The sequence below is a fragment of the Oncorhynchus mykiss genome, chromosome 26 (assembly GCF_013265735.2).
Source record: "Oncorhynchus mykiss isolate Arlee chromosome 26, USDA_OmykA_1.1, whole genome shotgun sequence".
NCBI classification, from domain to species: domain Eukaryota; kingdom Metazoa; phylum Chordata; class Actinopteri; order Salmoniformes; family Salmonidae; genus Oncorhynchus; species Oncorhynchus mykiss.
The window spans coordinates 31,439,776-31,451,961 of record NC_048590.1 but is presented as its reverse complement, the minus strand read 5'-3'; the positions used below and the strand labels follow the sequence as shown (position 1 = coordinate 31,451,961).

Genomic DNA, 12,186 nt, shown 5'->3' with positions numbered 1-12,186 from the left:
CCTTTGTCTTGTACATGTGTCATTGAGCTTTGTTTGTCTCACTGTGCCTCTCAGCTCCTTATATCAGTAAAATGACCCTACTAACTCTCTCCCTTTCTTTCCTCCCTCTCTCCCTGTTTCCCCCCTTCCTGCATTCTCTAGATGTGTCAGTGAGCCTGCTGTCCCTGGTGGTGACAGCCTGTGGCCTGGCCCTGTTCGGGGTCTCAATCTTCGTCTCCTGGAAGCTCTGCTGGATCCCATGGAGGGAGCGTGGCCCCTCCCCCAGCATCAAGGCGCCCACCCATGGGCACCACGATTCCCCCATGGCACCTTTACAACCCTATGTCCCAGCCAGGGAGCCAGTCTACACGGCCGTCGACCCCCCCGTACCCGCCCTCGACCGCTGTGAGTCACATCGCTGCTCCATTGTCCCTGTGGCATCTGGGACAGTGACGGGGCCGGTGACCCCCGTCTCACCGCCCCCCATAGCGGCGATCATTCCCATCCCAGAGGTGGCCATGAAGATTAGCCACACGTCTCCAGACATCCCCCTGGAGTCCCAGAGTAAAGGCCGCGAGAACGGGGTTCACACCAACCCTCGTACGCAGAGGCAGACCGCTGAGCCCTCACCCTACGTCCGGTCAATGTCTATACACACCGATATTGGGTAAGTACTATATCACAGTCCTCTACTATGATGAAGTCGCTATTGTGCTATGTACTGTGCTTGCATACTGTAGTACTTACTATACCAAGCTCCCTTACAATAAGACTGCTGCTAAGACTGCTACTTTGCTTTCATAATACACAGTATTTAATTAGTTAACCACAATGGTTATCACAGTAGGAGTAAAGTTTTCAATACAGTACACCGCCAGTCCATGAGTACCACAGTCCACCAGGATTGGGGTTGATTCCACAAATGTATTATAAATTCAATTAAATTAAAGCCAAATTCCAGGTCAATCTTTCAATTCAGAGATAATTCCATTCCTCTGATTTCCAATGTTAGGTTTAAATTCCAAGTATTCAACAAATTCTAATTAAAATTAAATTCCTTCAGGCTTTCAGGCTGATCATGTCACCGTTCAGACTGCCTAGCTAAACTGGAAATATAGGATTACAGGTTCAAATTATTCAAATGAATTATTACTACATTAAATGTGTTATTCTATTTATGTTCAGTCCTTTAACTGGGTAATGTAAAAATATTGAATTCCAATTAAATTCCAAAGATTACATTTTTTTACAATTGTAATTCCATTCAAATTAAACAAGTACCATCTAATTCCAATTCCATAACTTGAAGATTTTTTTACATTTCAATGTAATTCAATGTCAATTCTCCACTATGAGTGAATTTATGAATTTAATTTGAATTTCTAGTTAAATTAGAATTTACCCCAACTGTACAAATATTTATACTGTCCTTCTGAAGTAAAGACATCATAATTGTTCGCGACTTTGGTTTGCACAATATTTTCCACGAGTAAAATACACCCTGAGAGCCCATTCATTAATTTGAAGAAAATGTCTCCAGATTCTTAATTTCACTTTCAGAACATTGTAAACTTCATCCACATTTAGGTAGAAACCATGACTCACTCCGGAACTGCAGTCTGGGAGGTATTCCATGGATATTCCCATAGACAGCGATTTCAATGAGTGGTGAGCTCAAAAAAAGAAAATCTGCATGGATTCTTCTCGGGTTTTTGCCTGCCATATCAGTTCTGTTATACTCACAGACATTATTGTAACAGTTTTGGAAACTGTAGAGTGTTTTCTATCCAATACTACCGATTGTATGCATATCATAGCTTCTGGGCCTGAGTAACAGGCAGTTTACTTTGGGCACCTCAGTCATCCAAACTTCCGAATACTGCCCCCTATCCCGAAGAAGTTTTAAAGCCCTGTGTGACACAAAAGAGGCAGTTGGGAAGTTCTAGCATTAAGCAGGTTTAGAACACTGAACAGAAGCTCAGACATAGCAACCCAGCAGCTGTAGGGCAGCTATCCCACTGAGTCTTGTGGAGTCACGTCCTCTACAGAAAACAATGTTCTGTGAGTAATTCTATCCCCAGACACTCTTTGTATCAATGAGTTTCACTTTAGCTGTTAGTAATTGGTTTGTGTTTGAAGGAAAGTCTATCCACTGCTCAGCACGTAAGACTTACCCACAACTCATCCCTCTTGAAAAACTGAGTAGAGTGAGTTTGTTATTTTTGTTGCTTGAGCCGTAATGTTCATATTTACAGAAATCCTTCATCTATATTATTCAGGTGCTCTATTGTTGTATCAAATACACATTTTCTGTCTCTCTGTGTATCTCCTGTCACCTATGCTGACGATGGTAATGTGTCTCTTTCTGTCTGTCCTCTGCACAGGTCTAACTCAATTCGTAGATTATCCGTAAACAGGTCCAACCCGGACTTTAACGTGGCCCAGTTCCAGAGACAGGACTCTCTGACTGGGATGGGCCTGGGTCTGGGCCGTCTTAAACCAGAGCTTTACAAGCAGCGCTCCCTGGAAGGGGATGAGGGGGGCCGGCGGGGCGGAGGTTGTGGACGCCTACACTTCATTCTTAAATTCGACTGTGACCTGGAGCAACTAATTGTCAAGATCCACAAGGCGCAGGATCTCCCCGCCAAGGATTTATTGGGCACCTCGGACCCCTACGTCAAGATCTACCTACTACCGGACCGGCAGACCAAGCACCAGACCAAGGTTCACCGCAAGACACTCAACCCCGTGTTCGATGAAGTATTCCTGTTCCCCGTGGAGTACGCTGAGCTGCCGACGCGCAAGCTGCACTTCAGTGTCTACGACTTTGATCGCTTCTCGCGCCATGATATCATCGGCCAAGTGGTGGTGGACAACTTCCTGGATCTGGTGGACTTCCCTGCAGAGACAAAGCTTTGCCGTGACATCCAGTACGTCTCCACGGTCAGTCAACTCATCCTGTTTGATCACTTCCTGTTTCCGGCTTTTAGGGGAATGTTTGTTCTGCTTAAACCCTGTTAGATTTACTAAGATAAATGGTAAATTATAACTATAGCAGGATATTAATTTCAGATTAGCCATTTTTACAGTACTGTCCTCTGGTTGAATGCCTCATATACATTTTTTCAAGATGAGCCACAGTAAGCTGTCAGTGAGTCGCTTCATCTGAAATAGAGACAATAAGATTTCTTTTCGGCTGGCGTTAAGGCGGCTCTAGTGTCAAACTTGCGTTAGTTTGCAATTTTGTCATGTAAAAACTGGAGCACTGGCATTTTCCAGCCCTAACGCCGGGTTCGGCAATTTACCTGTCTTATACCAGCTCACTTGTGCTCCGATGAGAGGAGTGGAAATAATTTAGGTGTGTCCTTAAAAACATGATACAAAGTGCTCATTTCAGGCAGCACTGATAGAGATATGTAAGACCAACCAAACGTTGGTTTTAGCATTAACGCAGTTGGTTATGTCATGAATTTTGACAGCAGAAACGCAGCCCTATCCAGCCGTGACAGACAAGAGTAACCTAATGTGCTTTTGGTGCCTGCATATACTTCGTATTTAGAAACAGAAAAAAACATTAATATATATATTTGTTTCATTTTATTTGGTTAGAAACTGCCCAATGCAATTGCGAAGAAGTCAAGACTCGATAAAGGCTTTGGCTCCTGAGACCGCTTGGAAAACTTCATTACCATAGCTTTATTCAAATATTAAGTTTGAGAGGATTCAAACAGTGAGCTGACATTTCCCTTTCATCTATGCATTGTAGGCAAGCCCACATTATGTTAGCCATGCAGGTCCCGTTTGGACGTGTTTTAAAAAACAAAAATCATGTTGTAGGCTGTGTCAATGCCCATCATGAATAGAGAGATGAGAACCTTGGTGAATACCGGTGAACCTTGTATTCAGAAGTTATCTGTACCTGAAACAATTGCTTGTTTTCCGTTTAATATGTTCAAAACCCAAGCCCTCCCTTAGGCCGACTATAAGACCCAAGCCCTCCCTTAGGCCGACTATAAGACCCAAGCCCTCCCTTAGGCCGACTATAAGACCCAAGCCCTCCCTTAGGCCGACTATAAGACCCAAGCCCTCCCTTAGGCCGACTATAAGACCCAAGCCCTCCCTTAGGCCGACTATAAGACCCAAGCCCTCCCTTAGGCCGACTATAAGACCCAAGCCCTCCCTTAGGCCGACTATAAGACCCAAGCCCTCCCTTAGGCCGACTATAAGACCCAAGCCCTCCCTTAGGCCGACTATAAGACCCAAGCCCTCCCTTAGGCCGACTATAAGACCCAAGCCCTCCCTTAGGCCGACTATAAGGTTCAACAGCAATATGTGTCTTTTATATCCTGGAGATTTTGCATTGATTTATTGTTGTTGTTTAAAAAAAATGATTGCTGGTTTTTTGTTTCATTTTATTACAACCAATCTTATTAGAATGATTCACCTGCGTGGTTTAATGGTTACAATGTCCGCCTGCAATGCAACTTCTGGAGATGTGTGAATGTGACCTGATCTGTAAGATGGTTCCGATTATGTTCATAAAACATATACTGCTCCCAAATCGGCCTAACAGTGAATGGACATTCTCCCTTTCTCTTTATATTGGATCTTTGTCCAGCTACTGTGAAAAGTTACGATGTTCCGTAAAACCCTCCATAGTCTGTATTGTTTTAATATTATATGGCCATGGGGAGAAATGATGGTGCCTGGAAGTGTGACATTGTCACGTCTTCTATGAGTAGTGGGTGTAGAAGTCAGGCGCAGAGAGCATGGTAGTTCACAAGATGTGGATTTTTAATTTCCAAAAATCCAGAGAGACGGTCACGCCACACACACAAAGGCGCGTCAAGACCCAGTCCAAACAACAGGACGAAACTGACCGGAAAAATAAATACCACTAAATAATCACACACCATAAACAGAAAAGCAAGCCCGCACAGAAGCCGCCGGGCCTACTGGGTTTAAATAGCCCACAACCAAACCTAAACACAAAACAGGTGCAACTAATCAGACACAACTAAATTAAACAGAAAAGGGGATCGGTGGCAGCTAGTAGGCCGGCGACGACGACCGCCGAGCGCCACCCGAACAGGAAGAGGCACCATCTTCGGCGGGATTCGTGACAGACATAGCCTTATCAAAAATTCATTTAATCTTGCTTATTGACAAAATGTGGCATATCCCTGCTTAGCCATAATGCAATTTACAGTAAACCTAGACCCTATATAATTGTGAATGCTTTTGAAGCCAAGCAATTACTTAGAACAATGTGGACTGCATATGGGTTCAGGTTAATGTGTTTAGCAAAGATAGGTCTACATTTTGTTATTTAGTTTCTGTAAGCAAAGCTATAATGGACTAACATTGAAATTGGAGTTGATTCCAAGGCAATACATAAAATACAGTAAATATACAACTTGAAGCAACCACATATTTCACCAGGAGCACGTTCTGATTGGCCAGTGAGCGGCCATGCCTCGACACACCCCATAACACAGCCCTTTCGCACCAACGCCAGCAAGTGATAGTAATTGTGATAGGGATCACAGCAAAAATATTTTGGACACACAACTGAACCTATAGCGCTACCGAATGCACTTAGATTAACCATTGTGTTAGGTTTGTTAAAATAGAGCCCAATGTGTGTCATTTGTGGGAGAAAGAAGTCGACAGGAGACATCTGATAGTGAAGACCTACCCAAGAAAGAGTGTCTTAACGTGGAGAGAACAGAAATGACTGCTAGCCAGCTCACTGAGCTGACAGTTGGGGAGGAATTAGAGGAGTTAGCTGGTGCGTGGAGCGAATGGATGTCCACTTTTTCAAAGAGGATTTCTCTTGGGATGACTTTGTTCTGTCTTACTGTAGTTCTGGTGCTAGTGAGAAGGACGTTTCTTCAAACTGGAGCATAGTATCAGATCATTGTCATGACACTAAGCATAATGAGAGACTCTGTTGTGTTATCCTGACAGGTGTGGGGCAATATGAGGTTCATATTGTTGGGCAGATATGTCAGTACCTACAGTAGTCTTGAAATCCGACAAAGGAAAATAGGCATCATTAACCCATATGGTGCATAGCATGTTATTTAATTGAGTCTAATTTCAGTTAGCCTACCCTTCATTATGTTTCTTCTCAGATTTTGCCTGCGCATACTGTATGTGACTGGTTACAGGATCCTAGGCATTTGACGCTAGTTCCTACTTCAAAAGGGAGCCGTTTGAAAAAAAATGGCAAGTAGGGAGAAATACAGGATTCTTCCAGGCTAGCCATGATTGGCTGAGATAGTGGAGGGGCTGGAAATGTCGAGAGATGAGTCCTTATCATTGTGTCACATCACAAGCTTCTGTGTAAAAAAATTATGGGTGTTCCCCTGGTCAGTAAATAGATCATCTTTTCTACCACAGATTTTTGGAACACTATAGCTTTGGACAACTGCAAAAGTGTTGCTAAAGCTCTCAACAACATTGCTGCCCTGAATTTCGCTGGTGCTTTCGATAAAGCTCAGTGGCAGAAGGTTGTGAGAGACTACTTTCTGGAGGACAATGCCATGCTGACTCCCAGGTGTTACATTTGAATTCTTAAAGAGATGGGTGGGGCTAAGGCTTCAGAGGGTGTGAATGATGCTGAATAGCCATAAACAAAGAGGAGCTCACTAGCAAATGTTAAAATCACATCAAAAACATTGAAGTGCTTTTCTCAAAAGTGGGTAAACAAGTATATCAACTTTCATAGCAGCATTACTTTCCCATTACTTTCTCCAATTGCGGTGTGTGATACACCATTTTGAAGCTCCAAGTGTGTACTGTTATAAACTGTATAAAATAAACGTTTTAGTGAAAAATGACAATAAGCCTAGGATCGTGTTGCCAGTCACATATAGTAGACTATCTATGGTAATGTGCAAGGTAATGATGGAGTATATGTTCCAGGGCTGTGCACAGAACAGACCTCTGGTGGGGCAGGTGCTCAAAGTGAAAAAAGGGCACCCCCCTCCCCCCAACAAAAAACAAAACATGTACTGCAATGATCTGCCACACTCACAGTGGCAGAAAGGCAGGGGAGGGGACTTTTTTTCAAGATTCTTAAGTTTATGAGAAATTGTCTAATTTGGATAGGCAGTTAATTTTATTTACAGTTACAATTGTATTTTTATTTAACCTTAATTTAACTAGGCAAGTCAGTTAATAAGTACACATTCTTATTTACAATGACTGCTTGGGCAAACCCTAACCCGGACCACGCTAGGCCAATTCTGCGCTGCCCTATGGGACTCCCAATCACAGCCAGTTGTGATACAGCCAGGAATCGAACCAGGGTCTGTAGTGAAGCCTCTAGCACTGAGATACAGTGCCTTAGACCGGTGCGCCACATGGGAGAAGAGAATAGGAAAATAAATAAATAGGAATAGATACAAAAAAATAAAAAGTAATTTGTTAAAAATAAATAAAAAAATGGGCAGATGCCCCAGCACCCCTAGGGCTCTAACTATCTCATCTCTCAGTAGTGAAGCATTGTATCCTTCAGGAAGATAACTCATAATCACTTTCTCTGCATTGTTCCATCAAAGTGGACCCTTCACCCCATCTCAGCTCCTTTCCACCAGGTCCTAACCTCAGTCAGCAGAGCTAAATGGGACCATGGTGATGATGCCTGAGGTCATCAGGAATGAGTGCTCATCACAGTGCCACGCAAATTAGACAACTGACAGCACTGTGTGTGTTTGTGTGATGTAAAAATCAGTGTGTGTGTGTGTGTGTGTGTGTGTGTGTGAGTGTAAAAATACACTACTATTAAAAGCAGCCAGGCATATGTGGGAACTCCTTCAAGACTGTTGGAAATGCATTCCAGGTTAAGCTGGTTGAGAGAATACTAAGAGTGTGCAAAGCTGTCATTAAGTCAAAGGGTGGCTACTTTGAAGAATCTCAAATATAAAATATATTTTAATTTGTTTAACACTTTTTGGTTACTATGTGATTCCATATGTGTTATTTCATCATTTTTATGTTTATGTGATCGCATTGATGGACCAGTGCCTTTCTCAGTGTGTGAGTGTGTGAGCTATAGTAGCTGTGATGTGACCATTGATCCTGTCTGTGTTTTTCATGTCACATGGAACTGGCATTTATCAGAGCTCTACCCTCCCATTGATTATAAAATATGATTCATATTATTTCAGGGAGGTCAGTGCTGAATCAATGAGGCGTAGCTGATGAAGAGAACACCCTCACACACACTGATATATGATGACATTTGTCACAGAGGATTTAACACCCACTCAGAGCATTCCTGTACACACAGGTTTGCGATACAGTCACAGAGCAAGGACAGCATGCAAATGTTGAGTTATGAATAATTCATGAGCTGGTTATTCTGTCCTCTGTGTTGGGGTTCAGGTGATTCTGTACCTTTAATAGTGATACAAGTCTTTGTAGTTTGTCTGAACAGCAACCATTTTGACTTTCATGAGTTTGGAACCCAGGTGACCTGACCATCATTCCTTCAGGATGACTGTGTTAGAGCCCTGTGCCCTCTTGCCTGGAGAATAATAAGGATAGCTAATGACCTGTCTTTCCCTTCAACCCATATCAATGGAACTCAAAGACATTTAGACCAGGGGTGGTCAATCTTACTCTGTCCCTGGCTGTAGACTTTTGTTCCAATGTGGCTAGTTCCATAGTGTAAGTCAGGGCTGGCCAGCCCTACTCCTGCGAAGCTATATAGAGGGTGAGCAGACTTTTTTTCCAACCAATGCCCTGCTGAGTGGTAGAAACCTGTGTTAGTGCTGGGCTACATTCAAATAGGGATTTGTTTTATTGCGGCCCTTGGATTTTGGATGTAAAGGTTGGGCCTCAGAGTGTACTCAGTGGTAATTATCTGAATGCAGGCCCTCTGCTGCCTTGTTAACATCAGCCGTCCTCTCCTCTCTGCTCTCTCTCTTCACTGCTCTCCTCTCCTCTCCCCTCTCCTACTCCGCTTTCTATCTTCACTGCTCTCCTCTCCTTTCTCCTACTCTGCTCTCTATCTTCACTGCTCTCCTCTACCCTCTCCTACTCTGCTCTCTATCTTCACTGCTCTCCTCTCCTTTCTCCTACTCTGCTCTCTCTCTTCACTACTCTACTTTCCTCTCCCCTCTCCTCTCTCTTTTCAATGCTCTACTTTCCTCTCCTCCTCTCTCTTTTCACTGCTCTACTTTCCTCTCCTCTGCTCTCTCTCTTTTCACTGCTCTATTCTCCTCTCCTCTCCTCCTTTGCTCTCTCTCTTCACTGCTCTACTTTCCTCTCCTCCTCTGCTCTCTCTCTTCACTGCTTTACTTTCCTCTCTCCTCTCCTCCTCTGCTCTCTCTCTCTTCACTGCTTTACTTTCCTCTCCCCTCTCCTCCTCTGCTCTCTCTCTTCACTGCTCTATTCTCCTCTCCTCTCCTCCTCTGCTCTCTCTCTTCACTGCTCTATTCTCCTCTCTCCTCTCCTCCTCTCTCTCTCTCTTCACTGCTCTATTCCCCTCTCTCCTCTCCTCCTCTCTCTCTCTCTTCACTGCTCTATTCTCCTCTCCCCTCTCCTCCTTTCTCTCTCTCTTCACTGCTCTATTCTCCTCTCCTCTCCTCCTCTGCTCTCTCTTCACTGCTCTATTCTCCTCTCTCCTCTCCTCCTCTCTCTCTCTCTTCACTGCTCTATTCTCCTCTCCCCTCTCCTCCTCTCTCTCTCTCTTCACTGCTCTATTCTCCTCTCCCCTCTCCTCCTCTCTCTCTCTCTTCACTGCTCTATTCTCCTCTCCCCTCTCCTCCTCTCTCTCTCTCTTCACTGCTCTATTCTCCTCTCTCCTCTCCTCCTCTGCTCTCTCTCTTCACTGCTTTACTTTCCTCTCCCCTCTCCTCCTCTCTCTCTCTCTCTTCACTGCTCTATTCTCCTCTCCCCTCTCCTCCTCTGCTCTCTCTCTTCACTGCTTTACTTTCCTCTCCCCTCTCCTCCTCTGCTCTCTCTCTTCACTGCTCTACTCTCCTCTTCCCCCCTCTGCCATCTTTTAGTCTCACATAATTGGTTGTCTAAGATATTGACCACATGTGCATGTGTGCCTGACTGTCTCAGTGGGGTTTAATTGGATGCTCTGTGACACAACTGAACCCTACCTCCATCCCCTCACCTCCTCTTCCCCCTCTCTCTCACCTCCTTCCTCCCCTCAGCTCTGCCTCCTCCACCTCCACCTCACCTGTTTTTCTCTCTCTCTCTGGGTGATTACAGTGAGATGCCGCTGTACCCACCATCTCTGAAGAGCTCTAATATAATCTGCATGCTAATGTTAGACTAAATAATAATATGAATACACTCTTAGAAAAAAACGGTTCTACCTGGAACCAAACATGTTTTTACTAGGAGTGTACAGTGGGACACAATGAGGGTGGTAATAGGCTGGGCAGAGAAATAAAAGTATATAGTGGAGGGCAGACTCAGTGTAGGTAGTAATTCATAAATGGCCACTCATATTGGGTCTTTGATAAGTTTAACTGGACTTTCAAATGTCTTTGCCACTTTGATCCAGCCATTATTTAGGAAGATTACCTAAATAATGTGCCAGTGAGGGGTTGTCTGGTAACATGGGTCATTAGCTCTGAGTGTATCTATATTTGGGAAGGACAAAAATATCAGTCTCAAGCTCATGGTATTTCATTTAACCGCAGGCACAAGATTGAGAGTAGTGGTATTTGGATGTGCGTGTGTGTGCGGGAGTGTGAGTGTGCATGCATATGACACGTGCTTCTGTGGATGTTTATGTTTGCATACACATAGCAGGATGGAGGGCTTCATTTCAGAGGGGAGTGACCGAAATCTCGGCTGTTAGTGTGAGGGAAGCAGCTTTGACAGGTTGACATAGAGATGGTGATGGCATCCATTAATCACTAGAGCCTGTCTAGTGCTGGACCGGGTCTCCCACTAAGTCTGGAGCCCCAGCAACAACAGGGAGCAGCCCTAACCAAGACCATGAAATCATACATCCCTCATGACTAAGACCAGGAGTTTTCCTGACCATGTACCCTGACCAGGAAATACTCTAGGCCTAATTATAGCCTGTAAGTTATACATTTAAAGTTTTTGCTCTTTATATTTTATTTTCACAATGGTATTACAATTGGAATGCAATAGTCTTGTTTGTGTTGAGCTGTCTGTGGTTAGCATTCCTTAGCCTGAGGGCACATGAAGCTCTCTGGAACAGTTCAAAACCCAAACCAAACCACAATAGATCTAAGATGCTCTGTCAGAACAGTTCATAGACCCAGCCCAGTGAAATGACTTTCATAAGCAGGTACATGGCGCCAAACACAACAATTTACTGCAAATGACAACCCGCTCATACAGAGTGTAGCTACAGTATATTATGTACATGTTAACCCCTCACTGTGTACTGTGACATGAATACACATGCATATCGGAGGAGGTTGTTAGGGTCTTGAAGGTAAAACTTTTGTGGCTGATGAGGGGGCTTGAAAGAGATACTGCAGTTATAAATAACACATTACCTTCAAAGCTATCATGTAGCCAGCCAGAGTCTGGACCCAGTGAAAAAGGTCAGAGCACACTTATATTAGCATATATCAGAAGAAACAAAGAAACCTGACAGGACTACTCTCTAGTGTCTATAACACTCGGTGTCCACCCAATATCTTCCCTCTCTCTGAACCACTAGTCAAGGGGAAAAGAGAAAGAACAAAAAACAGAGTGAGATGAAGGGTGAGACGGTATGAAACAACCCCGCTGAAGTGTTACTGAGAAAGAGGGAGGAGTAGGTTTCGTAGAGCTCTCGCTTCTTTCACAACCTGAGGCAATCAGATCCACATCTCCTCACATAGCTGACAGAATCACACAGGCGGATCCTCACTGACCAGCTGTATCAGTGCTCGGTATGATGGGGAAGATATACATGGAAATATAATGTTATTCTTTACAACATTCCAGTTGCTCTGAAATCTCACGGTTATTGTAAGATAACAACACGCCTCGATTACTTTGAAATTGTAGCAGTTTCTCTGAAATGGCATTGTTATTATTATGGAGTTTTAGTTTTCCCAACATATCAGTTTTTCTGAAATGGAACAGTTATTGTGAGATAACAACTTGCCTCGAATGACAAAATAACTCCTCATCCCTTTCATCGTTAGCTAGACACAGGCAGAAACCTGACAAAACAGTTGCATTGTTCAGTGATGTCACAGCCTT

At 43.8% G+C, this 12,186-nt stretch overlaps 1 protein-coding gene across 1 annotated transcript in view; it reads left to right on the top strand.

The window, feature by feature from the left end:
* LOC110506630 (synaptotagmin-9) overlaps positions 1-12,186 on the top strand; it is a 42,852-nt gene that overhangs the window by 18,043 nt on the left and 12,623 nt on the right. Inside the window, exons 2-3 of the mRNA XM_021586387.2 lie at positions 142-646; positions 2,364-2,922. Coding sequence (XP_021442062.2) covers positions 142-646; positions 2,364-2,922 — 1,064 coding nt within the window. The remainder of the gene's footprint in view (positions 1-141; positions 647-2,363; positions 2,923-12,186) is intronic.